Source organism: Narcine bancroftii, chromosome 10, assembly GCF_036971445.1.
Source record: "Narcine bancroftii isolate sNarBan1 chromosome 10, sNarBan1.hap1, whole genome shotgun sequence".
Lineage (NCBI taxonomy): Eukaryota > Metazoa > Chordata > Chondrichthyes > Torpediniformes > Narcinidae > Narcine > Narcine bancroftii.
Genome location: NC_091478.1, coordinates 29,144,113 through 29,170,882, shown reverse-complemented (window position 1 = coordinate 29,170,882; position 26,770 = coordinate 29,144,113). Strand labels below are relative to the sequence as shown.

General features: G+C 42.0%; 1 protein-coding gene across 6 annotated transcripts in view; it reads right to left on the bottom strand.

Annotated features, from left to right (window-relative positions):
• cfap43 (cilia and flagella associated protein 43) overlaps positions 1-25,887 on the bottom strand; it is a 97,262-nt gene extending 71,375 nt beyond the window's left edge. For 5 of the 6 annotated variants that reach the window (XM_069900400.1, XM_069900402.1, XM_069900404.1 and 2 more), the window contains exons 1-9: positions 25,631-25,887; positions 24,314-24,567; positions 22,842-22,938; positions 20,612-20,779; positions 12,928-13,078; positions 8,406-8,565; positions 5,704-5,825; positions 2,724-2,855; positions 1,371-1,487 (exon numbers count right to left, since the gene is read on the bottom strand). In XM_069900400.1, the coding sequence (XP_069756501.1) occupies positions 1,371-1,487; positions 2,724-2,855; positions 5,704-5,825; positions 8,406-8,565; positions 12,928-13,078; positions 20,612-20,779; positions 22,842-22,938; positions 24,314-24,567; positions 25,631-25,659 (1,230 nt within the window). In that variant the 5' untranslated portion in view covers positions 25,660-25,887. Of the gene's footprint in view, positions 1-1,370; positions 1,488-2,723; positions 2,856-5,703; positions 5,826-7,372; positions 7,460-8,405; positions 8,566-12,927; positions 13,079-20,611; positions 20,780-22,841; positions 22,939-24,313; positions 24,568-25,630 lie in introns of those variants that run through there. The other variant, XM_069900405.1, reaches the window with a different exon arrangement.
• Between the last annotated feature and the right edge of the window lie 883 nt (positions 25,888-26,770).

Below are 26,770 nucleotides of genomic sequence, written 5' to 3'. Positions count from 1 at the left end.
CCCTGGACTCTCCCAAAGCTAGAAACATCTTCTGCATGTCCACTCTATCCAACCCTTTCAATATTCAGTAGGTTTCCAGTAAGATTCCCTCCCCCACCCCCCCCCCCACCCCGCCCCCATCTTTCTAAACTCAAGTGAGTACAGACTCAGAGCCATCAAATGCTCCTTGTAACCTCTCATCCCTGGAATCATTCTCGTAAACCTTCTCTGGACCCTTACCAATACATTTTTCTTTAGACATGGGGCCCAAGACTGCTCACAATACTTCAAATGTGGTCCGACCAATGCCTTGTAAAACCACAGCATTATATCATTGTATTTATATTCTAGTCCCCTCAAAATGAATGCTAATATTGCATTTGTCTTCCTTCTTATTGATTCAACTTGAAAGTTAACTTTTAGGGAATCCTGGGACTCCCAGGTCCACTTTCAGAATTCTCTCCCTATTTAGAAAATAGTCTACTTATGTATTCCTTCTACCAAAGTGCATGACCATACACTTCCCTATGCTGTATTCCATCTGCTACTTCTTTGCCCATTCTCCCAACTCATCCAAGTCCTTCTGCACACTCCCTACCTCCTCAATACTACCCACCTCTCCACCTATTTTCATATCATCCGCAAATCTAGCCACAAAGCCATTAATCTATCATCCAAATCATTTACATTCAGCGTGAAAAGTAGTGGGCCCAATACCGACCCCAGTGGAAATCCTGCAGCCAGTCAGAAAATCTCTTCTCATAGTACCATGGGCTCTTATTTCATTTAGTAGTCTCATGTGCCACACCTTGTCAAAGGCCTTCTGAAACTCCAAGTAAATTACATCCATTGCCTTTCCTTTGTCTGTCCTGCTCATTACTATCATTAATCTTAACATTGCATGTTTTTCTTTAAGTCTGATACCATTCTTAATTCTCTTAGTTATTCTTAGAGTCTTAATCTCACATTGGAAAATATTGTTGATCAGAATTATAAAGTCTCTCTTTAAGTATCTGTAACTGTTTATTTACCAACAATCTGTTGTAATGAAGTTGGTGGGGAGATAAATATTGGCCAGGAATCAGGGAGAATTTAATGCTGGTTGTAAATCTTTCATTTACAGTCAGGAAGACAGATGGGGCCTCCAAATGAAAATATTTTGACTGTGAAACTCCCCCAGTTGCTCTATCAGCTTTTAGTCTCTGGAGTGTGCCTTGAATCATAACCAATGCCTTGGAGATCAGAGCGTCTGGCACTGAGCAAAGGCACATAGTGCCAGGGGAAAATGTTGGTTTCAGAGCTGACATTCCATTCCTGTAGGAAAATAAATCAGAACAAAATCTAATTCTAAGAGACTTGAGGAACCAAGAAGTATTAGTCTTTCTTCTTACCACACAGTACTGTGTCCCGATCCCCAGAAAATTTGCGGACACAAAGTCCCCACTGTGTACGTTCAAGACTGTATTCCCGTCATTTTGCTGTGATGGGTCATAGATATATACAGAACCCTGTAGAAAAAGTCCACAACTCTCATTTCACCTTGTACATTCACCAAGTATATGAAATGACTGAACACCACTACAACAATGCAGAAAGCAGCCACCCACATCTTCAGCCAACAAACTGGTTTTGTTCCCTCAGGAAGGCAAAACATCCTGAAGCACTTCCCAGGAGCTATCATAAAATAAAATAATTTGCTGTGCTATAGGGAGACAAAGATTTGGCTTTCTTTTCAGAAAGCTCAACATTTAGGGGTTAGGGACCAGCCAACCTAGTAGTACCATGGGATTTTATCTCGTTTAGTAGATGAGGTTCTGGGAAGTACGAGGAAGGGAGGGAGGGAAGACATAGAATGGCTTCAAGTTATAAAGGATAGGGAATTAAACCTGAAGTACATCTATCACATGGGTGAGGTACATATAGAAAACTGGGAAGCTCATGTTCTTGAGCTAAACAGGAAGCAAGCAACAGACCAGGGAGACATGTGGGTACAGGTGCACAGTTCCCTGAAAGTGAAGACTCAGGTGGACAGTGGTGAAGAAAGTGTGAGGGACACGTGCCTTCATTGGGCAGAGTATCAAGTATAAAAGTTGGAACCTCATCAAACGGCTGTACAAGGCGTTGGTGGGACCACATTTGGAGCATTGTGTGTAGTTCCGGTCACCCTACTATAGGAAGGATGTCATGAAGATGGACAGGTGTGGAGAGGAAATTCACAAGTATGCTGCTGGGACTGGAGGGCTTGATTATAGGAGGAGGCTGGGTCTTTATTCTCAGGAGCAAAGGAGAAGTGACCTTGCAGAAGTGTACAAAATCATGAGGGGCATGGATAAAATGAATGTTCTCAATAATTTTCCCAGGGTAAATGATTTTAGAACTAGAGGACATAGTTTCAAGGTGAGAGATTTCAGAGAAACAAACTTTTTTCACTCAGAGGGTGGTTCGTATCTGATATGAGCTGCAAGAGGAAGCTAGAGAAGCAGGTACAATGTTGACAGTCTAAAGACATTTGGGCAGATATATGGATAGGAAGGGTTTAGGATATGGTCCAAATACAGGAAAATGAGAATAGTGCTGAATATTAACTTGGTCAGCATGGATTAGTTGGGCTGAAGGCCCTGACCTGTGCTGTATGAGTCTACATTGAGTTCCAGTTGTAGTCCAGATTCCTTAATGGCTTGTGAGCGCCATCCTGTGCTCAGACAACATATAATCAGGGAACCCAGAAGATATGCATTCTCTACCTCCTCTGTAGCAATGAGTAGTGATTTGTAATCAGGTGAAAATGTAATATTCCGAATTGGTGTATTCGTAGACCAGCATTCCTCCACCTCCAGTGTTTGGGGTTTCACTTTGATGCAGTAGAGTTTTCCATCCTGAAAAAAAGCACCACATCACACGTAGTTAGACACAAACACCAACTGACCAACCCTGATAGTACCTCTGATACTAAGCTAGTGGTTCAAAAGCAGCACACCTCAAACTCTTTGTTCACGTGACCTTTTGCAACTGAAAATTAAACAACCAACATGTTATAAATACCAGTTACAATATCCGTTTATGGTTTTCACACCATAAATAAATAATTTGAAATACTTCTTCAATAAACAAATGCTATTATACAGAGGGCAGCATGGTTAGCCTAACACTGTTACAGTAGCAGCGATCGAGACCAGGGTTTGAATCCCATGCTATAAGGAGTTTGTATGCTTTCCCCGTGTCTGTGTGGGTTTTCCCCAGGGGCTCCAGTTTTCTCCCATCATTCAAAATATATACAGGTTGTAGGTCAATTGAATGTAATTGAGCAACACAGGCTCATGGGCCGAAAGATCCCAAAAGATACCAGATTATGAAGATCTTCAAGATTCTTTGGAAATAGTTATCTAATGAGAGGAGATGAAGTACCATGTGACTATACTCATTGAAGCTTAAAAGGATAATGGAAAATCTTGTTGAGACATAAGAAATTGTGAAAGGAAAAGATAAGATAGAAGCAGGAAGGTTGTTTCTACTGATAGGTGAGACGAGAACTAAGAGACAGAGCCTCAAGATTGAGGGAAGTAGATTTAGGACAGATAAGGAGGAGTGCTTCTTCAGGAGAGGAGTGAATCTGAGGTAACAGAGGCTGCCTCTTTATATGTATTTAAGACACAGATCAACCATGATTTTATTGAGTTAAACAAGAAAGTTTGCAGACACTCCAAGTGTAGTTTACACATAAATGCTGGAGAAACACAACAGGTCACACATCATTCTTTATGTAACAAAGATAAAGATGTAAACTAACGTTTTAGGCCCGAACCCTTCAGCAATATGTGAGCAAAAAGCAGGGAGGTGTCTGAATAAAACGTAGGAGGAGGGGCAGGGGTAGGGTTACAGGCTGACAGGCAAGAAGTAGATCTGGGTGGGTGGGCACAAGAGAAAAAAAGCTGAGAAGCGATAAAGGGGAGGGGTGTAGCTCTGTGAATGGAGAGGGAAGCGGTGGAGAACTGGAGAAAAGGAGACAGAAGCCCCTTCACACTTGCGTCCTACTAAATTGGTCGTTCAGTAACCCTGAATAGGAATGGGGGTTTGGCTTTTCACACTTGATCACTCCTAACTAGCATGGGAAAGTTTGTAGCACGATTGCATATAATTTATAAATACCGTGGGAAAAAGCGATGGGAGACCTGCCCTCCTAGAATTCCATGCGGCAGAGTAAGAGCTGTATGCATGGCTGCATGCATGGAGCTTTCATTGAGGGGTTTCTCAGTCAAATGGCATTTTGGAAGTCAGGTCCGTCATTGCTTTTTCCTCACAGCCTTTATAGATTGTGCACTATAGCGTTACCAACCTGCCAACGCTGTTTAAAAATTGTCCACTATTGCTACCCCGTTATGACTTCCCCACAGCAAAGTTTATACCTTCATTTTAATCTTTTCTTCCTTCAGGTTCCTGCACTTGGGCAAAAACTTGGGTCATTTCAATCCCACAATGAAATTTCCCATTTTACACTTGCATGATGGCAGATGCAGGGGATTATACTAGGGGTCAAAGCTGTCAATCACCAGCGTGAGATGATGTCATCTATCGCAAGCATTGAGCTGATTTTGCTTTCACACTAGACACTTTAAAGGCCGATTGGCAGTAAATTTTGGGATCAATTGCTAGTGTGAAAGGGGCTAGAGGGATGGGGAAGTGAGGGAGATAGGAGAGTGACCCTATGGAAACCAGAAAAATCGATGTTAATGCCATCTGGATGTAGAGTGCCCAGAAGAATATTAGGTGTTGCTCCTCCAACCTGCGAGCAGCCCCAGCTTGATAGTGCCATAGACAGGCATTCAGCGCAGAACTATTGTGTGGAATTGAAATGGTTAGCCACTGGGAGATCCTGCCATTGCTGCAGACAGAGCAAAGGATCTCACTTAAATGATCTCCCAACCTGTGTTGTTTCTTCAGTGCAGCGAAAGCCATAACAGAAGCATCAGATGCAGCAGACGACCCCTGCAGACTCACAAATGAAGTATTGCTTCACCTGAAAGGACTGTTGGAGGCCCAAATGGCAGCAAGGGAGGAAGTGTGGACGCAAGTGTGACATTTCCTGCAGTCACAGGGGTAGGTGCCAAGGGTGTGATTAATGGAATCGCAGAAGGTGAAGAAAGGGGAAAGAAAGGAAGGCGTGCCCAGCAGCAGGATCATAGTGTAGGTTATGGAAATTGCAAAGGATTGTATGTTGGATGCAGAGGCCATCAGGGTGGGGAACTCCAGTCCCCGCTACATCTAGGAGCAGAGCGAATCAAAAAAATGCATGCGAAACAGAGAAGATGAGGGCAAGGGCCGACCTAATAGCAATAGAGGTGAAGCCATTTTTTTTTTGAAGAAGGACATCTCAGATGATCTGGAATGAAGGACCTCATCCTGGGAGCAGATGCAATGGAGACAGAGAAACTAAGAGAAAGGAATAGAATCCTTACAGGGAACAGGGTCTGAAGAGGTGGAGTCAAGGTAATAGTGGGAGTTAGTGGGTTTGTAGAAAGTTTGTTTTCAGAGATGGAGACAGAGATCAAGAAAGAGGAAAGTGTTTCCATAGATTATTGAATTATTGATTGTATTGAACTGCTGAGCAGCCTCGGTGAGCCAGAGGGCTGACACTTTCTTTTATTTCTTATGCTCTTAAGGTCAAATGTCCTTTGCAGTTTGGAGATGACACACGTGACCAATTTGGGAGCATTATAAACCACATACATTTCCAGCTGTAAACAGTCCCCTTGTGCCAAGTGCCAGGGAATTGACAGAGTTTGGCTGCAGGGTGAGATGCACATTCATCTTGATCGTCGACATTGGCTCTTTTGCTTTTTCCATCTTTTCTAAACATGGGGGAGTAGAACACAAGATTTATTTATTGGACATAGCTGGAAAACAGTGTGGAAAATACAATGGAGGCAAATAGAGAAAGGGCAAGACTTCCTTGAAAAAGACTGCATCTGAACTCCAGATGAGACATGAAAAGGAGATTTTCTGTCAGAACTAGCGAAGGAGCTGCCAGCACTTGTGGACAATTCCTCTTGGTGTTCTGGTCAATATTCCTCTCAGTCAATCTCTTCTGTTTGCAAAATCTCACAAAAAGAACTATATAATTTTAATAACTATCACAGCACTTCAAAAATAACTACTTAATGCTTGTGCACACTTTAAAAACATCTCTCCATCTCTCTGCCTTTCTCTCTTTGCTTTTAATCTGAAGCTATCTGTGCAAAGATGTATGCAGATCAGCTAGCTGGTCCAAAGTTATAGCTGTCCACTGAAACACAACTGACGCCTAAAAAATAGTACTTTACAAGTCAATACAGTAAATACACAAAATTGCTTGAGAAACTCAGCAGATCCCGCAGTGTCCATAGCAGGCAAAGATATACACCCTGTGTAGCAGCAACAGGACTTCATGCTCAGTTGGTTTATGGCACGCCCCTGTTGATGCCAGCCAACATTCCACCGTCACCTGCCAGTACTGACCCCACAGCATCAGATGAGCTTCAGCGACAAGGGGTGTTGGTTCCAATTCCAGTCACAAAACACGGTTCAGCACTCACACATTTACTGGTGGATCTCGACTCCGTGGACTTTGTTTGTCTGCTGCCCGACACAGCTACATCGGTCCATATAAAGTGCTAAAAAACAATGGATCCTCCCTGCTCTTGGACCTTGGGGGCAAACATGAACTTTATACCAGGGACTGAGTCAAAATCACCCATGTGGACACAGCCGAGCCAATGCCGTTTCCACCTCCGCGTTGCCTGGTTACCCCCCCCACCCAAACAAATCAACTCAAGACTCAAACTATTGAGTTGGGTGATGATTCTGGGGGGTTGGGTACTGTAGTGGCAGCCAAGGGGTGGAACTTCATGCTCGAATCATCCCATGATTCTGGATGACCACGCATTCCGGGGGTGCTGGACTCCCTTCATTTCGGGGATGAAGTCAGCAGACTTCGTATTGACGGCCAAACCGAAAATGACAAAAGTTGCCTGTAAAACTGATTAAAGCAGCTTTTGCTGACTACAACTTGAATCAGACGTCTTGCTTGTAGCTCTGCCCTTAAGGTATCTCACCCTGTATAACCAACATTTCAAGCCTGAGCCCTTGTTTCACTTTGCAAGTTACAGTCTTTTGGGGAATTCAGCAAGTTACAGTTCAGGCCCTTTGGCCCACGATATTGTCAGCCTATATAAACCTACTAAACCTTCCCTGCCTTATATGCATAACCCTCTATTTTTATTGTATCCATGTACCTGTCTAGGAGTCTTTTAAAAGTCCCTATTGCACCAGCCTCTACCACCATCCTGGCAATGCATTCCACTACTCTGTGTAATAAAAATGTTACCCCTGACATTCCTCGAAGGTTTCCTCCCCTCACCTCGTAGAGATGTCCTCTGGTGTTTGATAGTCTTGCCCTGGGAAAACGATGTTGGCTGTCCACCCTATCTATGCCTCTCATAATCTCGTTGACCTCTATTAAGTCACCTCTCATCCTCCTTTGGTCCAACGAGAAAAGTCCTAGCTCTGTCAACTTTGCCTCATAAGACACATCCTGGTAAATCTCCTCTGCATCTTCACCATAGCTTCCACGTCCTTCTTGTAATGAGGTGACCAGAATAGAACACAATATTCCAAGGGTGGTCTATCCCGAGTGAAATAGAACTGTAAAATTCAAGCATGTTCAGGTCAATTCTTTTTGCAGTACTTGGCCCGTGAGTAATAAATAACTGGGTAAATATCCAAGAGCAGTATTGATGTCAACCACCTGTTGCAGTAGGGCCAAACACTCACCAAGATATGGTTAAGGTTTGCTATTCCATTCTTATGAGTTGTCTACATTGGCACTCAGTAAGTTAACTTGGACATTGGGTGTTGGAAGGTTCAGAACATCCCAAGTGAACCTAAAGATTCTGTTTGATGTTCCCATCTCAAGCAGAGAGCATCGGACACAGAGCATGTCATTCTTAGTCAAGGGTCTCAAGACCAATCTTGCTGCTGTTATAGCCAAAGTAAAAACACACCAAAATGCTGGAGAAACTTGACTGCTCTTTCAGCGTCCATAAAAGACAAAGATATATTGTTGATGTTTTGGGCCTGAGCCCTTCCTCATGGAAGGCAAGGTCTGCTCACTGATCAACATTGATTGAACCTGTACCTTTCTTGTTTGTTTTGATCATTAGTTATCTGCACTTCCATTAATTAGGGGTGGCATTTTATCAACTCGGATAGAAAGAAGGGATGAGATTTTAGAGGGAATGAGCACAGTAACGCTGATAACTAAAGCAATGGGGAGAAATAGACAAAACTCTGAATGGTTACTGGCTCGACTTGAGTGTATTTTCAAATTTAATGTTTGTGCACAGAATGAGTATGATGCCCACTTTCAATAATAATTAAACAAATGATCCTACCATCAGACTGTTCAAATAATGGAGCTCCCAATAAAAAAGCCTTGTGTATATCAGCATCCACTTGCAAAAGATACCCCTTTTTACAACCTACATACAAATCAGAGGTTGGAGTCCAGCAAACAGACACAGGTTGAACGATTTTCTTCTGGAATTCTCGTGGCTTCAAAAGAAAAAGAAAGAGGAAATTAAAAAGCATCCATTACAGAGGTCCTCTCTGGCTTTTTCCGGGGCACTTAGGAATATTACAAATGCTACACATTGAGAAATGGTATATATGTTAAGATTGCAATTAGGATTGTTTGGAGATAGTCTGGGAATAGGATTGGGATTGGGAATGTGTTAAGGATTTAGATCCTCAAGGGATTAGGAAATATTTGGGATTAGGGATAGAGTTGAGACTAAGATTAGGTTAGGGCAATGATCTGGTGTCCTTAAAATGACTTTAGTCAGGTTTGGGCCCAAATAATGAGAACTCCATCTAATTTCCTGCACTGTGAACTTCAGACTTTGGTAATCCATTGATAACACTTGGAAATGAAGCAGAGTACCTCCAGGGAATGTAAAGATCATGTTGACCCCACAGATACCTCATTGAGTTTCAGTCCAGTAAAACCACATTAGTCACCACATAAAATGTGTGAAACTTGTCTCCCATACTATTATTGCATTCTCTATTACTGCAGAGCAAGAAAAGGAGAACAACCAGGACAGAACTGTAACTGAAATGGACAGTTCACTGACAGAGCTGTGTGCAGAGACAGAGCCAGGGAGACATAATGTCAGAAAGGGTTGGAAGGCTCATAAACAACCCTTTTGTTCATAATAATCCAGAGTGAGATCCTTCATTTTCAATAGCAGGGAGAATCTAAACAGATTTTATATTAAGAACAAATGGGAAATAATAGATCCCATTGAGGACTGGGATGGGTTTCTCTAAGGGTTTTTAGATCACAGGCATGTAACAGCACAATCAATGAAATTTGTCGTTACACGGGCAGTCTAAAAAAGGAAAGTGCAGGAATTTTTTAGTCAATTCCTGCACCACAATTTATCCTGCAGGACCCCTACTACCTTACGGGGTAGCCCTGCAGTCTAAATCACACCGCAAAACTCACCTCATGAATTCAACATCCAGCTGATGTCGCGGGGACTAACTCACACAGGAACTAAGATGAGTAATTATGTTAATTTATGTTAAATTTTTCCAACATTGCTGTCTAAAAAACACTAATGTGTTGAGCCAGTGGAGAAGGCAAAAGTTTTAAATGAATATTTAGTGAATGTGTTAACAGTGATGCAGGATAAGCTGGAGTGGGAGGGGAGGAAGGTAACGAAAAATAGCTTAGAGCACATCTGCTTCAGTAGTGAAGAGATATTAGCAGTCTTAGATCATATCAATGAGGATAAATCTTCAGGTCCAGAACAGATACATCTCAAAACATTGTACAAAGAGGGAAATTGTTGGAGCCATGACAGACAATTTTAACACATCGCTGAGGAAAGAAGCTTGGGAGTTTTGGAGAAGGGCAAATGTGGTGCTGATATTTTAAACAAGGGCTACAAGAATAAACCTGGTAACCACAGATTTGTTAGTCTGATGTCGGTGGTAGGGAAGTTGTTGGAGAAAGATGCTAACAGAATCTATCAACATTTGGATACCCGTGGAAAATTAAGTAGATTCAGCATGGATGTGTGCTTGGGAAATCTTGTCTCACAAATTATAGAAATTTTTGCAAAGAGACTAGATGAAGGTAAGGCAGTTGATGTTATTTAAATGGATTTTAGTAAAGCATATGATAAGGTCCCATAAGCTAGGTTGGTATGGAAGGTTAGGACACATAGGTTAGGAGGCCAACTCGCCAAGTGCAGACAATGGTTGCAGAGGGCACTTTTTCCATACTGGATGACCATAATCAGTGGACAGCCTCTATTTGAAATGAGCATCTTGTTCTTTGTAAAACACAAAATGATTTAGAATGAGATACTGGTGGCAAGCTGAGTAAGTTTGCTGATGACATGAAAATATGTTCCACAGTTGATAGTGAAGGTTACCTGGGTTTGCAACAGGATTTAGGCCATATGGGGAACTGGCTAAGGAACAGCAAGTGCAATTCAACATGTGAGGAGCTGCATTTGGGTAAATTAAACTAGGATGGGAAATACCCTGTTAATGGCAGGCCCCTAAAGAGTGTAATGGAGCAGAGGGCCAAAGGATGGATGAACATAACTCTTTATAGATAACAGCAAAGTAGTGAAGAGAGTGTTTGAGAGGCTTGCCTCCAGTCAGGGTATTGAATACAATGGGATACCATGTTGAAGTTATACAAGATGTTAGTGAGGCCACACTTGAAATATTATATGCAGTTTCAGTCACCCAGCGGTAGTAAGGATATTATAAAGTTGGAGGATTACAAAGTTGTTGCCAGGATTCGGGAAGTCATTATGAGAAACTGGAAAAATTAGGGCTGTTTTCCATCTTATGTAGTGGGGATCTTATTGAGGTCTATAAAACCATGAGGAAATAGATAAGATGAATAGTGACAATCTGTTTTCCCAAGTGGGAGAATCTGAGAGAAGAGGGCACAACTATAAGGTGAAAGGGTGGGATTTGCAAGGGACAGTTCTTCACTCAGAAGTGGCACGTGGAGTGAGCTGCCATACATAGTGATGGAAGCAGGCATTTAGAAGATGCCATACATCAGATCCTCTGATGCCTTTTTACCTATTTTGCCAATTGCCAACAAAACCTGATAGCTTTGTCAAACATAATTTCCCTGTTATAAGAACATATTGTCTCTTCCCAATTCAATTATTTTAAAAGGGCACTGTTACCACTTCCTTAGTAATAGATTCTACCCTTTCCCCTTCTATGAATATTAGGTTAAATGGTCTGCAGTTCTTGGGTTTTCTCTCACTTCTATTTTAAGAGATATGCTATATTGACTACCTTCCTATCTGTGAGAACTATTCTTGCCTCCATGGAATTGTTCAAGATGCCAACCAGTGCATTTGTCTATCTCCATTGTCAAGTCTTTCAAAGCCTTCGGATGCAGGTCACCAGGAGTCTGGATTCATCATCTTTCATTCCCATCAATTTCTTGAACACTTTCTTTCCTAATCCTGAATTCTTTCACCTTCTCATTCACTTTGGACTTGATGTTCTCCACCCTATCTCAGCAATTTCTGTGTCTGCTTCCATGAGTCATGATTCAGAATTGGCTTGCCTACAGAGAAAACATTTAAAAGAAGCCTAGACAGGTTAATGGCTACAAGAAAAATAGAGGTTTGTGTGTATGAGGTAGGGAAGGTTTAGATTGTTGAGTAGGTTTATATAGGTTATGTGTATGGACACTGTGGGACCTGCTGAGTTTCTCCAGCAATTTTATGTATTTACTGTATTGACTTGTAAAGTATTATTTTTTTTGGGGGGGGTCATTTATTTAGAAGGGTATCAAATATTACTCATGTTTCAGTGGACAGCTATAACCTAGGACTTACTAGCTGATCTGCATATATCTTTGCACAGATAGCTTCAGATTAAAAGCAGAGAAAGGCAAAGAGATGGAGAGATGTTTTTAAAGTGTCCACAAGCATTAAGCAGTTATTTTTGAAGTGCTGTGATAGTTATTAAAATTAATATAGTTCTGTTTATGAGATCTTGCAAACAGAGGAGATTAATTGAGAGGAATATTGAGAGATCTCCTCTGAATCTTGAGGCTATGTCCCCAAATTTTAGTCCCACCAGTGCAACTTTCCTCTTCTATCTTGTATGTCCCTTTCATAATTTTATGTTTCTACAAGATACCTTCTCTTTGAATACTGAGAGTGCCGTTACAGTAAACTCAATCTCTCTTCAACTCATTACCTCATCTCTACTATCGACCAGGTGAAATTCCTATGAACCGCCTCTAAAACCAGGTATATCCTTCCTCGAGTAAAGACTCCAGAACTGTATGCAGTTCTCCTCTTAATGCACGTGTGACACAAATATCCCAGATTTAAAACCTGTTGAATAACATTGCTCGGTGCAGTCCGTGAGTAATTTGAGACTAAAATTTGGGAACATAGTCTCAAGATTCAAAGGAGGAGATTTAGGACAGAGATGAGGAGGAACTACTTTTCCAGAGAGTAGAGAATGCATAAAATTCTCTGTTCAAGGAAACAGTGGAGGCTGCCTCATTTAATATATTTAAGAGAGAGTTGGACAGATTCTTGCATTATAGAGGTATTAGGATCATGGGGAAGGGGCGGTTAAGTGGACCAGAGTCCACAGCCAAATCCGCCATGATGTTGTTAAACGGAGGACCAGGTTTGGCAATCCAGATGGCTCTTTTCTGCTCCTGTTTCTTATGCTCTTTTTTTTTCCCCTTAAACAGCTCAACAGTGCCTCCTGCAGGAAGTGCATCATCAGGAAAAATAGTATGGTCTGGAGAAGAGTGTGGGAATTGGAGCTCTACGACACATTGACCATATCAAATTGTGCTCTATTGTTTGCACAGTTGAACAAAAACCTGACTCTTACCACAAATGTTCTGGCCATGTCTCCCACAAGACCAGCCTGTGCTGATATTAACATCTTTGGACCATAGTAAGTTAATGCACTGCAATCTGGACTCATCACAAAATCCTCAGAAAAGGTTGCAGATCCATCTTCTGCAGGAAGCTTTACATTTCTGAAGACAAACATGTATTATTAATATTCTTCCATTAGAGAAATATGCAATAAAATAAGCATCACGAACTGCTAACTGCATTAAAATATCCCATTAATTTTTAAATTAGAGACAGGTTACAGTATGGAAAGAGGCTATTCAGCCCATAGTCCATTCTGGTTCTACGCAAGAGTTAACCAACTAGCTTCAGTTTCTGACTTTCTCTGTGGTTCTACTTGACAAGATGCACCTGGAGAGGAAGTTTCTTAATCTGGGAGAATCTAGAAATTGGGGCTACTGTTCAAAAGTCAGAGGATTGCCCACTTCAAACAGACCCAAAGCTTTTTACTCTTAGGTTTTAGGGCAGTTTCTCTCAAAGACAAGTTCAGAGGGAAGGAAAACTGAGGAAGGATACAGAGATGCATAGATTAAAGTCCTTATGGAAATATGGGCTAGAGCATGAGTAGAAACAAAGCACAGAAGGAGTCAGTCAGCCTCTGTGTCCCAGATTGGTACTGACTGAAAGTACCAATTTTGACAGTGACAGGAGGAGGGGTGCATAACAGTCAGAAGAATAGTCAACATGGCATTATGCATGGTAGGTGGCATTTAACCAATCTTAGTGGTTTTTTTGGAGCATATCAGGAAAGGTAATGAAGGTAAGGCTATGGAGTATGACAAGGTCCCACATGGAAGGTGAGCAGGAAGGTTCAGTTGCTTGGTGTTCATGGTGAGGTAGTAAATTGAATTCAACATTAGCTTTATGGGAGAAGCCAGAGAGTGGTAGGCCTGTGACTAGTGATGTGCCTCAATGATTGGTGCTGGGACCACTGCTGTTTGTCATCTATATCAATGATCTGGATGATAATGTGGTAAATTGATTCGTAAGTTTGCAGATGAAGATTGGAGGTGCAGTGGACATTGAAGAAGGCTTTCAAAACTTGCAGAGGGATCCAGACCAGCTGGAAAAATAGGCTGCAAAATGGCAGCTAAAATTTAATGCAGACAAATGTGAGGTGTTACACTTTGGATGGACAAACCAAGGTAGGACATACACTATAAACAGTAGGAGTGTGGTAGAAGGATCTGGGAATACAGAAACACAATTCCCTGAAAGTAGCATCACAGGTAGATAGGGTCACAAAGAGCTTTTAGCACTTTGGCATTCATAAATCAAAGTACTGAGTATAGGAGTTGGAATTCTACAGTGAAGTTGTACAAAACATTAGTGAGGCCAAATTTAGAGCATTGTGTGCATATTTGGTAACCTGACTACAGGAAGGTTGCAGAGGAGATTTACTCAGATGGCAGGAATTAAAGATCTGAGTTACAGGGAAAGGTTAAATAGGTTAGGACTTTATTTCATGGAGCATAAAAAAGGAGAAATTTGATACAGGTATAGAAATTATGATGGGTATAGATAGAATAAATGCAAGCAGGCTTTTTCTACTGAGGTTAGGTGAGATAAAAAAATTAGAGGACATGGGTTAAAGGTGAAAGGGAAAAGTTTAAAGGGAATATTAGGGGAAACTCCTTCACGCAGAGGGTGGTGGGAGTGCGGAATAAGCTGCTAGCTGAATTGGTGAATGCAGGCCCAATTTTGACATTTAAAATTTTTTTCGATAGATCCATGGATGCAAGGGGTATGGAGGCATCTTGTCTGGGTGTAGGTCAGTGGGATTAGACAGAACAATAGTTTGGCTGAGTTCCTACGGCATTTACTGTGTGTTTTTACTACTTTTACAGCATCTTCAGACATCTATGTTTCAGAACATAGTTCAGCACAAACTAGAGGGCCAAAGAGCCTGTTTCTGTGCTATAGTGTTCTATGATTCTATGGACAGGGCATGAACAATAAATAAAATCATAATGAGTGGCAGAGAGAAAAAAACAAGCCAAAGAAGAACATAATTATCATCCGTCTGAAATGTTAACCAGTTTCTCCTCTACGCTGCATATTTCCTGTGTTTTGTATTTTTATTGCTAAAGAGGTTCTACATTTAAATTACACTGATCCTGTATTAACTCCCCCCACTTCTGATGAAGTTCCGACATGCAACATTGACCATTCTTACGTTCTTCTTCTCCCGCCGATGCTGGTTGACCCTCTGAACTCGTCCAACAGATTGTGTTTGGATTCAGATTCCAGCGTCTGCAGTCTCCTTCGCGTCTCCATATAAATTAAGTGCTTAGATCAAGTGGTCATATTTCAAATCCATCATCATCTAATTGTACATGCACACCCTGACAAAACTGTGCCTCTCCAGACCATGGTGCACATATAAAAACACACAATATGCAGTACATAATGATGACACAAATATACTGCATATAAATATTTGGGATCATTTTCACAGTTTCTTGTCGGAAGAAGCTATTGCAGTCCTGATTTTGATGCTCCTATACCACCTTCTTGATGGTAGTGGGTTGAAGATACTGTGTCCTGGCTGGAAAGAGTCATCCATAATTCCTTGAGGCCTATTTAGACAACAGTTGCAGTGAATGTTGTCTATAGAGGAAAGGGAGACGCTAGTGATATTCTCGGCTATTTTAGTGATCCTCTGCAGTGACGTAGCTGGGGGGAGGGGGGTGGTGTAGGGGCAGTAAATGCTTCCCCTGACCACATCCTTCAAGTGGAGCATTCTTCCCCCCACAACCCGCTCAGACCCTGCCGCTGCCACCCACCCAACCCTCCCCCACCACTGGCTCCACTTCTGTAGCTGAAAAGTGTACTCCCCCTGCATCACTGGCTGCAATATGCCCAGTTGATCCTTCCTCAGCAGTTCCTGACAAACCCGAGTTTCAGTAGCGTATGACAAGGTTCATGCTGCTGACCATCTTGTCCATCTCCTTCTGTAGGTAATCCAAGAAGCCATCGAACATGGTGGAGCCCCCACTGTAAAGGTTAAAACCTTGTGTTTTTGATTCTTAATTAATTTTGTGCTCATCTCTTTAAGAAAGACTATTGTTTGTAGTGTTACCATAGTGACTATGATGTAATATGTCATAATATCCATGCAGACTAAGAGATTGCATCTCATTCTTTAACAAACTACAAAGGGGACGTGAGCGCGAGGTAATTTTCTTTGAATTTGTCTCATTTCTTCTTGTATCTCTCTTTGAAGTTAAATATCGTTATATCTTAAATATAGAATAGGCTTTGTTTATTCATCATTGTGAAAATCTTAATGCAAAGTTATGCAAAATATTTATCCGTTTTATCAATGAATTAAAGCTACATAAAGCAGCATCTACAGAGTTTGGTTTATTGGATTAAAAAGATAGTAATTTGAAATATTGTAGCCCACGTTGCCTTGAAGATGACACATTTTGAAATTAAGAAATACTAGAACCTGGAAAGTGTTGTCTATACCAGCACATGTGGATATTGCTGTAAATGTCGCCTTTGAGGGTGCTGGCACACATTTCCAGGCTGTGTAAAGCCAGGGAGTGGACTCTGGGCTCCTTGGAGCCAATCATGGAGGGCTTGAAGAGCACCTCCAGGCAGCTCTCTTTGCCCAGTATGATGATGTACCCATTGGGGAGCTCGTACTCCACCAGGTGTTCATTCACATCAAGGCCGAGATCCTCCTCAAAGTTGACCAAGGTGTAGCAGCATTTCTTTTTGATGTCCTCCACAATGTCGAGCCTGTTCTCAATGAAATGTGTCCCCCTACTCCGTTGATCAGCTTCAGGAGGAAGTCATTGAGATTGGTGGCGCCGTAGTCTGTCCTGGCCATCACGTAGGGCATGATATAGCCTTCGTGCACGGATGCTTTGTGGGTGACTCAGTGGCCACACTCCACTACCAAGCCGGTGGTGTGGCTGTAGGAATAGAGCAAGAGGACAGACTGGTAGGCGATATTCATTGCAGGGATGCTGAAAGTCTCGGAGGACCTCAGCCATCTTCTCCCTGTTGTTAGTCAGGCTGAGGAAAGGGTCAGCCATCATCACGATGTGGTCCTTGGGGTGGATCCTTATGGTCCTGTGGAAGATGTGAATCAAGAGAGCTTCTCCCCCATTCCAATCCACCTCGATACTGTGCCTCAGCGGGCTGACTAGCTTCAGTGTGGGATCCAGCATGGCTAGGTCTTCACTCCACTAAGTTCTCCTGGCAGTTGTTGTCTGATTTGGCACTCATCTACATGGGTCTGGTCACCACTGAGGGGAGCAGCAGATACTGTTGGTCATCTCAGGAGCTCCGGTATATGGTAGGTCAAGGGTAGGGTTCAAACTCCAGTGTCGGGCCATTGGGAGCTCCGGTGCATGGTAGGCTGAGGGGAGGGTTCAGAGTTGGGCGTCAGGAGTTCTAGTGTGAGTAGGCAGATTTTAATTTTGATTTTAAATTCAAATAACAATTATGTACTTCCTTTAAAACTGTATCTTTCCTTATGTTCCTTGTGTTTTGATGTAAAATACAAAATAAAAATATATAATAAATTTAAAATTATTTGGTATGCATCGTGGATGTGTGGTAAACCAATGTTATACCACGATTGGCTGCTATCAACAGGACAGACCTCCCAAGACAGACACTATCCATAGCCCCTTACAGGCTACCCCTTTGCCTTTCGCTCTGATCAGTCAAGGAGGTGGATGGTTGATAGTGTTCTAGTCTTGATTGTTTCACTTCTCAGCCTTTTGTGAATTATTAATGGTACATCAGGACATGTGCACATCATTTCCTTTGTGCACTGGTTGCAAAACGTGTGTGCGTAGGCACATGTGCATAGCTTTGAGGGAACAGTGGTTATGACACTTTTTTTACGTGCTCACTTCCTCTAACATTAAAACCTGGCTATGCCCCTGATCCTCTGAATAGACTTCTAATTCTTTGCAGCTACCACACCTCACAATGATTCATCCCAATTGTGCTTAAAGGTTATCAAGATGAGGCCAGTAGCCTTTCCCTCCTCAGCCTCCTCAGGAAGTGTAGTCTCTGCTACACTTTCCTTACTAATTAGGTGTTGTGAGTCTCGGATAGATTGTCCCTTACATGGACACCAAGGCACTTTATGCTCTCTGTTCTTTCCACTCTCTCTATTAATGTGTAGTGGAGAATGGTCATCCTTCATACTCCTGAAGTTCGCAATCATCTCCTTTGTCTTGTCCACATTATTCTTGCACCATTTTACAAGATTTTCAACCTTCTCTCTGTATTGTAACTCATTATTGTTGCTGTGAGGCCAACTACCGTTGTATCATCAACAAACTTGATAAATCTGCAGAAACTGAATTTGGCAGAGCAGTCGTGAACAGTAGCGGGCTGAGCATACAACCTAAAGGTGCACCAGTGCTCAATATGATGGGGCTTGAGGTTTTGCTGCCAACCAGGACAGATTGTGGTCTTTCTGTCAAGCCCAGAATCCAGTTGTAGAGAGGGGCATTGAGACATAGCAAGGGCAGTATATCCACTAATCTCTGAGATATGATGATATTGAACATCAAGCTGAAGTTAATGAGCAACAACCTGGTGAATGAGGCATCGTTCTCTAGGTGGGTCAGGACAGAGTGGAGGGTTAAGCCTATTGCATCATCTGTGGACTGGTTTGGATAGCAGGTAAATTGGAATGAATCCAATGTTGCTGGAAGGTGTGTTGTGATGCGTTCCATCACCCGCCGCTCAAAGCACTTCATGATTGTAGAAGTCAGTACCACTGGGTGGTAGTTATTCAGTCCTGTTACCCTCACTTTCTTTGGGCTTTGGGATTATGATGACTGCCTTGAAACCTGCAGGGATAGTGGACTGCTGCAGTCAGATGTTGCAAATGTCCATCAGCTGGGCCACACAGACCTTCAGCACTCATCCAGGTATATTATCTGGACCTGATGCCTTTTGAGAGTTCACCCTAGATAGGATTTTCCTCACCATAGCAGAGATATACAGGGTACCTGTTCTTCAAGGTAAGACAGGGCTTTCTTTGTAATTGTCACTGTGCCCGTGTACTCATTGATGTTGATGTGATTGCTGTAGGTGGCCACCTCCCTGAATGTACTCTAGTCCTGCAACTCTGCTGTGGCTTCCTCTGACCAGATCCTGATCTCCCTTTGAACTGTAGTAAAAATATAGAAATACTAGAACTCAGCAGGTCTCGCAGTGTCCATAGGAGGTAAAGATATATAACTGACGTTTCGGTCCTGAGCTTTTCTTCATACCAAGATATTCTCTCATTTGGTTACAAAGTTGACATTCTTTGGCAGGACTGTATTTAAGTTGTTGTGAATGAAGTCATGGCAACAATTATACAGCCATCACACGACTTATCTGGGCTCTCCAGATGGCCATGTAAAGTTCTCTCAATGCTTTCCCTGCAGAAGGAGGAAAAAAAAACTGCTGTGATTAGATTGGCTGTGAATTCTTTGGGTAGGTAGAAGAGCCTGCACTTCACCATAAAGAACACTATCTCTGGTGAGCAGTGGGCTTTTACTACAGAGACATTCATGCACCTGTCCTTGTTGATGTAGATGGACAAGCCCCCTCCTCGGGTCTTACCAGAAGCATCAGCATTTCTGTCATTCAAAAGGAGATAAGGCCTTCTAGTTGGATAGTCAAATCCAGAATGAAGTCCTGGAGCTGTTTCCATATTTACCAGAGTGTAGCAGTCCTTCATTTCGCTCTGGTTCAGATGCAGCCGCAGGTAATCCAGTTTATTTTCCAGAGATCTGCAAGTGAAATTATCAGGAGCACAGGGCTGGATGGATTCGCGTTGATACTTACACAAATGCCAGTACACTTACACGCTTCTGCTTCCTTGCTCGCAGTTTCAATGACCTGTTCCTTGACTTTCTGTGGCCTCAGTTTGGGGTTCAAGCTTTCTACCTTCATTAAGTTGAATTTGCATAGCGCCTTCCTGATCTCACCCTGTAGCATGGTAGACCTGCAGGTTTTAGTGTTCCCTACATTTAGCAGTTTTTCCCCAATCATAGAGAAGACAAGCAGAATGAGAGATCACACCTTTGTTTGAAGTTGGAGAGACCACTATAAGCATGTGCACTGCCATTTTGAGCAATTTTTACTCCAATTTGTATTTCTTAACCAGATGGCAAACACAAGCATCAATCAAAAAATAAAAACTGACCTATACCTCAATGTCAGCACCACCTGATCAGCAAGGTTGTACCAAGATGGTGCCATACGTTTATAGGGAGTATATTCAGAGAATGTGGCATTGTTGGAGGCGTGCCCTATAGATAAGGTAAAACAAAGCCCCTTCAGACAAAATAAAAGATCCCATGACACTGTTGAAGAGTTGAGGATTTGACCAATAATTATCACTCAACCAACATTGCTGATAGATTGTCACTCTGCTCTTTGTGCTACTTTCAACCAATTGCCGCATTTCATGCAACAGTGGCTGTACTTGGAAAAACTCACATTGCCTGTAAAGCGCTTGTGGAAAGTTCACAGAATGAACGGTGGAAGAAAATCGTTCTTAACTTTCTACCCAGTGTCCAATTAAAACAGAGCTAAGTAGGTGTCCAGATGTTTTTGGTTAAGAGGTTCTTGTGACAAATAATTAACTTAGCTTTTCTCCTTCAGTCTTTGCTACTTACACTTGTTTTAAGATGTGATAGTCATTGCATGGTTCAATGTTCCACACCAGCAGGTTGTTGGTGCTGGCAAGGCATAGCTGGAGCTGGTTCATGGGGTTGAAGCACAGGATATCAGCCTGCATCCGCAGAACTGACTCACCGCAAAGGCGAACACCGGTTTTCCAGTTCCTCAAGAAAGATGATAACAATAAAAGATTAATAGAGTCAGTAATGCCTGCATCAATCTTTCAATAAGAACCAAAATGTTGGAGGCACTGTCATCTTCTTAGGATTAGGAACTTCAGACCCTGAATCTTGTAAGGAATTTAATTGTATGGAGCCCATTTGAGAGCCACTAATTTTGTAATTGTAAATTTCTATGTGGTTTCATCTAACTCAAAAGAAAGAATTAGGGTGGGAGGGCACTATGCTCTTCAAGCAAGCTCAGCATGCAATAAAATTATGGTTGATCTAACTATTAACCACAACTCTGTCTTCACTCCTATCTCTGGTAACCTTTCAGACCCATGCTAACAAAGAAACTAATTACCTCAACCTCAAAAAAGTAAAAGACTTTGCTCTCGCCTCCCTTTGTTCAAGGGTTCTGAAGACACCTAAAAACATTAAGAGTAGGAGTAGGCTATCTGGCCCATCAATAAGATCATGTCTAATCTGCCCACGCATTTAGCTCCACCTACTTGCATTTTCCCCATGACCCTTCATTCCCCAACTAGGCAATATATCTCTATCTTAGACATATTAAATGAGGCACAGAATTCCACAAATTCATAACAGAGAAAAACTTTAATCTTATCTCACTCTTAAATGAGCAATTTCTTATTTTTAAACAATAAGAAATTCATATACTAGATTCTCTCACAAGAAGAAATTTTTTTTCTGCCTCATGTCATATTGTGGTAATTTAATTTATATTATCGTTGTTGGTGTACATTATGTACCTATGTGAATGTACCAAGTAAGAATTTCCGTGCATCTGTACATTGTACTCAAGCATATGACAATAAATTTCACACTATCTGCTTCACATTTGCTCTGCAGAACACCTCAGGATCTGATTGTTTCAATCAACTCTGTAACTCTGCAATTCTGTATTGTTTTACTTGCTGTACTAAGTATGGGATGCCAAGCTGGACTACTTGCAAAACAAACTTTCTTACTGTACTTTGATATAAATTTAATTTAAATTAAAAAAAAACATTTTTTTTAAATTTAGACATGCAGCACACTAACAGGTTACTTCAGCCCATACTGCCAAATTACACCCAATTGGCCTACAACCCTGGTACGTTTTGAAGGGTGGGAGGATACCGGAGCCCCTGGGGAAAACCTATGCAGACTCAGAGAGAACGTACAAACTCCTTACAGACACTGAGGGATTTCAACCCCAGACCCGATTGCTGGCACTGTAACAGCATTGCACTAACCGTGCCACCCATAAATGTGACAATAAACGAGACCTAAACTTGATCCCTTCTCACTCTAAACTCCAGTGAATGTAAGCCTAGGCATCTTTCCTTGAATACTTCCGATGTGATGTTATCAATGATCATCGCTTTGTCCAGTGGTGACAGAATGCTACTTAAACATGGCACTATCAGCACAAGAGACAAAGAATATTACAAATTAATCAAATCATTCAACAAACTGCTCAATTAATGAACTATGATCATTTTAATCTCAGAAATCCACAAAGCAAATCCCTTCAATATTTAGATTGTAAGCAATTTGCCCAATTAACATTAGCTTCAATTTATTCATTGCACCACCATCCCAGATCAAGTTCAATAAAGGTCAACCGCAGCATCAAGCTCAATCTGCACTTCCCAATCAAACTCCATAGGGCATAGGCGGCATACTTACAGTATAATGCTCCCTCTAATATGGTCTTGTCACAGAGTCCCTGAGCAGGAACAATGTGGGAGAGATACAGAAAAATGCCCAATCACATACTTTAAGGTAGGGACAATATGAGTTGAATACAGAACAGGTTTCTCTCTACACTGGCTTATTACACCTGCCATGGGTAGTGTGTAGAATAATAAACTGGTCAATAAGTTCCACACTAACCTCTTTGAAGCTAATTAGTATTACCCTTCATTTAATTCTCCTGTATGTTTGTATTTAGTTTTCTCTTAAACATAACTAAGCTGATTGCTTCAAATGCTACCCATGAGATGATTCTACATACACATACCACTATGAAGCAAAGTTAATTATCCATAAAAGCTACCAGATGGTTAATCTGAAGTCCGGGATTGAAGAGAAACTGGCAAAGTAGGAACCCGAATAGCTGAAATCCAGCAGAGTGTACTCCAGCTCTGCCCCATCTGTAAAAGACAATCAGTGTTAAACATTACTCAGGCTGGGGAGCGAACTATCCCTGAAAAGGTACGTTGGGACAGGGCTGGCACCAGATTTGTCCAAAGCCAGAACAAAGATATTAGGCCACACATAAATTTCAAGAAAGCCCTTTCTCAGTGCACTGTGGGTTTTGGGAGAGAGGTGAGATTGTGCATTGACAGGATACAGAATTGGAGGGGTGGGAAGATTTGAGTCAAGATAAAGGATAAAGGAAATCTGATGAGAGTGAGGTCCCCATATGACATACACATCAAACACTCTAGGGTTTATTTCCTGCAGGCATGAGAGACTGCAAAGGATGGGACCAGAGACAAAAAACAATCTGCTGGAGGAGCTCAGTGGGTCAAGCAAGTCAATAAAGGGATTGATCTAAAATATTGATAATTCCAGCCCCAACACTGATGCTGTTCAACACACTGATGCTGCTCAACCCACTGAGTCCCTCCAACAGATTGCTTTTTACCTAAACAAACTCTTTGTTTCTTTACCCCTGGGCTGGCCATTCAAAGTTCTAGGCAGCAGGCCAATCTACTCTGCCTCTTCTGAGGTGACTTTCATGCACAGGTTCCCAGGAGAGGGTATACACAATGTTCATTGGTACACTCAGTGCATCTGCAATTGGTGGGACAAGGTGGATAACATTTTAATTTGTTTCCTTACATTTAATAAGATTATTTTGAAACAAAAATGTCCAAGAAAAAGCACAGAAAAGAAAACCTAAGTATAAAGGCCAGAAAATAAATGATAATATGCTGTATAGCCACTCTATACAGCCCTGTCAAACACCCCCAAACAGGATTAGGTTCAGGGCAAGTTGCAGAATTGAAAATGAAGGAATGCTGAAAGATAACAGGAAAGAAAAACAAAATAATTTAGTGGACAAGTATTCGATAGAAGAATTATGAATGTGCTGCACCTCCTCGGAGCTAAAGGAGTGTTACGTGTTTTGGAACTGGCCTTATAAATTGCAGATTTTCTTTGTAATATTAAACATTTGTACAATTGGCAAAAGTTTTCCCAGGGTAGATGGTTCCATATCTAGAAGCATAGGTTTAAGACAAGAGATTTAAGAGGGATCCGAGGGGCAACTTTTTTCACCCAGAGGGTGGACCATATCTGGAATGAGCTACCAGAGTAAACTCTAGAAGTGGAAGATAATTATGATGTTCGAAGGGCTTAGATGGGTATGGACCAAATGCAAGCAATTGGGACCAACCCTGAACAACTTGTTCAGCATGGATAAGTTCAGCCAAAGAGCCTGTTCTAAACTGCACATCACTGTGATTCTCTGAACTATCATGAGAGACTTAGTTCAAGATATGCTCTATAAACAGCACAAACCAGTGAGCACTGCAGTCTCGGTCATCTCAGGGAAGCTATACAGGTAGATGGATGGCTTTAATTTCTTCTGTGCAAAGGCCACGACTCCCCTGGTGCAGTTGGCTGTGAAAGCCCCGATGCTCCCAGTCTCACATTTTAGCACTGTCTCCTCTTTTGATTCTATGTTTACGAAAATCAGGAAGTTTCCACAAGGATAACATATTGTGTTGTTGTTGACAAAAAGCACGTTCTGCGTTGTGTAACCTTTCACCCATCTGAAAATGAACAGGAAAAGTGATTACATCAACCCAGTTCCATGAAATTCCTCTGATAGCCAAAATTCCCTCTGTCCATATGGACCCACTACCCAAGAAGGAATTATGGAAATTATAAAGGAGGCATTTAGACCCTCTACAAAGGCCCTTGCAAGGCCTGGAGCAATTATGTTCTTGGATGAAAAAGAAAGTTTCTGAGATATGGAGTTAAACAGGAAAGTCTGCAGACTCTGGGATTATAGTGCAAACTCAGCAGGTCACCAGCATCTACAGGAAGACTCCTAAATAACACCCTCAATTATTTATTACTGTATTTTTTTTCTGTATTGCAGTTTGTTTACATTGTGTGTGTGTGTGTGTGTGTGTGTATGTGTGTGTGTGTGTGTGTGTGTGTGTGTGTGTGTGTGTGTACGTACAATCATTTTCTTGAGCACAATTTACAGTTACCAATAAGTAGAAATTCTGCCTGGCCAACAGGAAAAAGAATCTCAGGATCATATGTGATGCCATGTCTGTACTTTGACAATAATTCTGATCTTTGATAGAAGAGAAAACAAAAAAGCTGAGAATTCATAGGGGAGAGGGCAGGAGACAAATAGAGGGATAGACTGTTGGGGGGGGGGGAGGTAACAGAAATTGGAGAAGTCAATGTTGATGCCATCTGGTTGGAGACTGCTGAGACAGAATACAATGTGTTGTTCCTCTAATTTGCAGGTAGCCTTGGTTTGGCAGTACATGAAGCCATGGACAGGCAAGTCAATGTGACAATACTATGTGGAATTAAAATAGTTGGCCACAGGGAGGTCCTTGCTGTTACAATGGATAGTGTGAAGGTGCTCAATGAAACAATCTCCCAGTCCAATGTAGAGGCCTGGATTAGTACTGTATCTGAAAGGAAATCTATGGACAGAGCATTTAGCTGGATTGTCCTCATACAAAGCCTGCTCTTCATGGGTCAAACAGCTCATTCCACAATCTCCCACAATTTTCCAGAAATTCATCCACAGCCCTTTGCCTTCTGCAGACAGTAAACCAGCCCTTGAAGCTGTGCTGAGGGTCTCACCTGAGTGACAGGGCTTCTGTGTTCTCCATCACCAGCTCTCACATCCCAAACTGGCTGGAACAACAGGTCAAGTTCCAGCTCGTCCCAGGTGGATGTTCACAGATGCCTCAGACCCCCTTTAACCACCCCTCCCCCACTTCCTTGTCTTTTTGCACTCCACTCTCAATTCTCTCCACCTCTCCAGTCACTCCTCTTTCTTAGACCCTTCACCTCCTCTCCTTCCCTTCACTCTCCCGCTTCCCTTCCACTCCCCTCCTCTCACCACCCTCAAATGACTTCCTCTCCCTTACTCCACTCTTCACCCCTCCACTCTACCTCACCCTCTCCCCCCTCAGTCTCCCTCCCTCACCCTCTTCCCCCCTCTGTCTCTCTCCCTCCTCTATCTTCACAGTCCTCTCTCACACATCGGACTCCGCTTCACTCTCAGGCCGGCAACCAAGCCACTGCTGAGAGACAGCAACCTTTCACACGATTGGTCGCTTCTGCCACCACCCCCATCTATTGGTCGTTTGTATTGGCTGAAGCGAAACGACACTATAGCAACGGGCAAGTGGTGCGGAAATGACCGGGGGACGAAAGAAAGGACGAGAAATAGCAAGGCAAAAGAGAGAAACAGAACATTTGTAACGAAAGAAGGAATCTCGTTATAATTATGTGTGGGATTTATTGTATATTTACTAGTCATTAATTGAGAGCAGAATGCGACAAACATATCCAGTGTGGCGAGGAGAACTATGTGAAGCAGCAAAGCCAAGGTCAATAGAGGCGAATTGAAGAGAACTCAGGAAGAGGCAATAAAGAAAAGAGAACTCAGGAAGAGGCAATAAAGAAAAGAGAACATGGACACAGGCCAATCCAAATCCAGATTTTCCTCACGTTTCTCTAAACTATTTATGGAAGCCTTTAGTTTTTGAAAAAAAGAAATAACTATTCCATATATGTGATTGCCATATATTTAGATGATTTGGATGAGAATGTAGGTAGCATGGTTAGTAAGTTTGTAGGTGACACCGAAAATGGTCTTAATGGAGGGTTCTAAACTGAAACATCCACCATTCATCTTCTCCCAGTATTAAAATCCTCATTGTTCTCAAAGGATGTATACTGCAGGCTCAACCACCAAAGACTACTTTGCTCCAA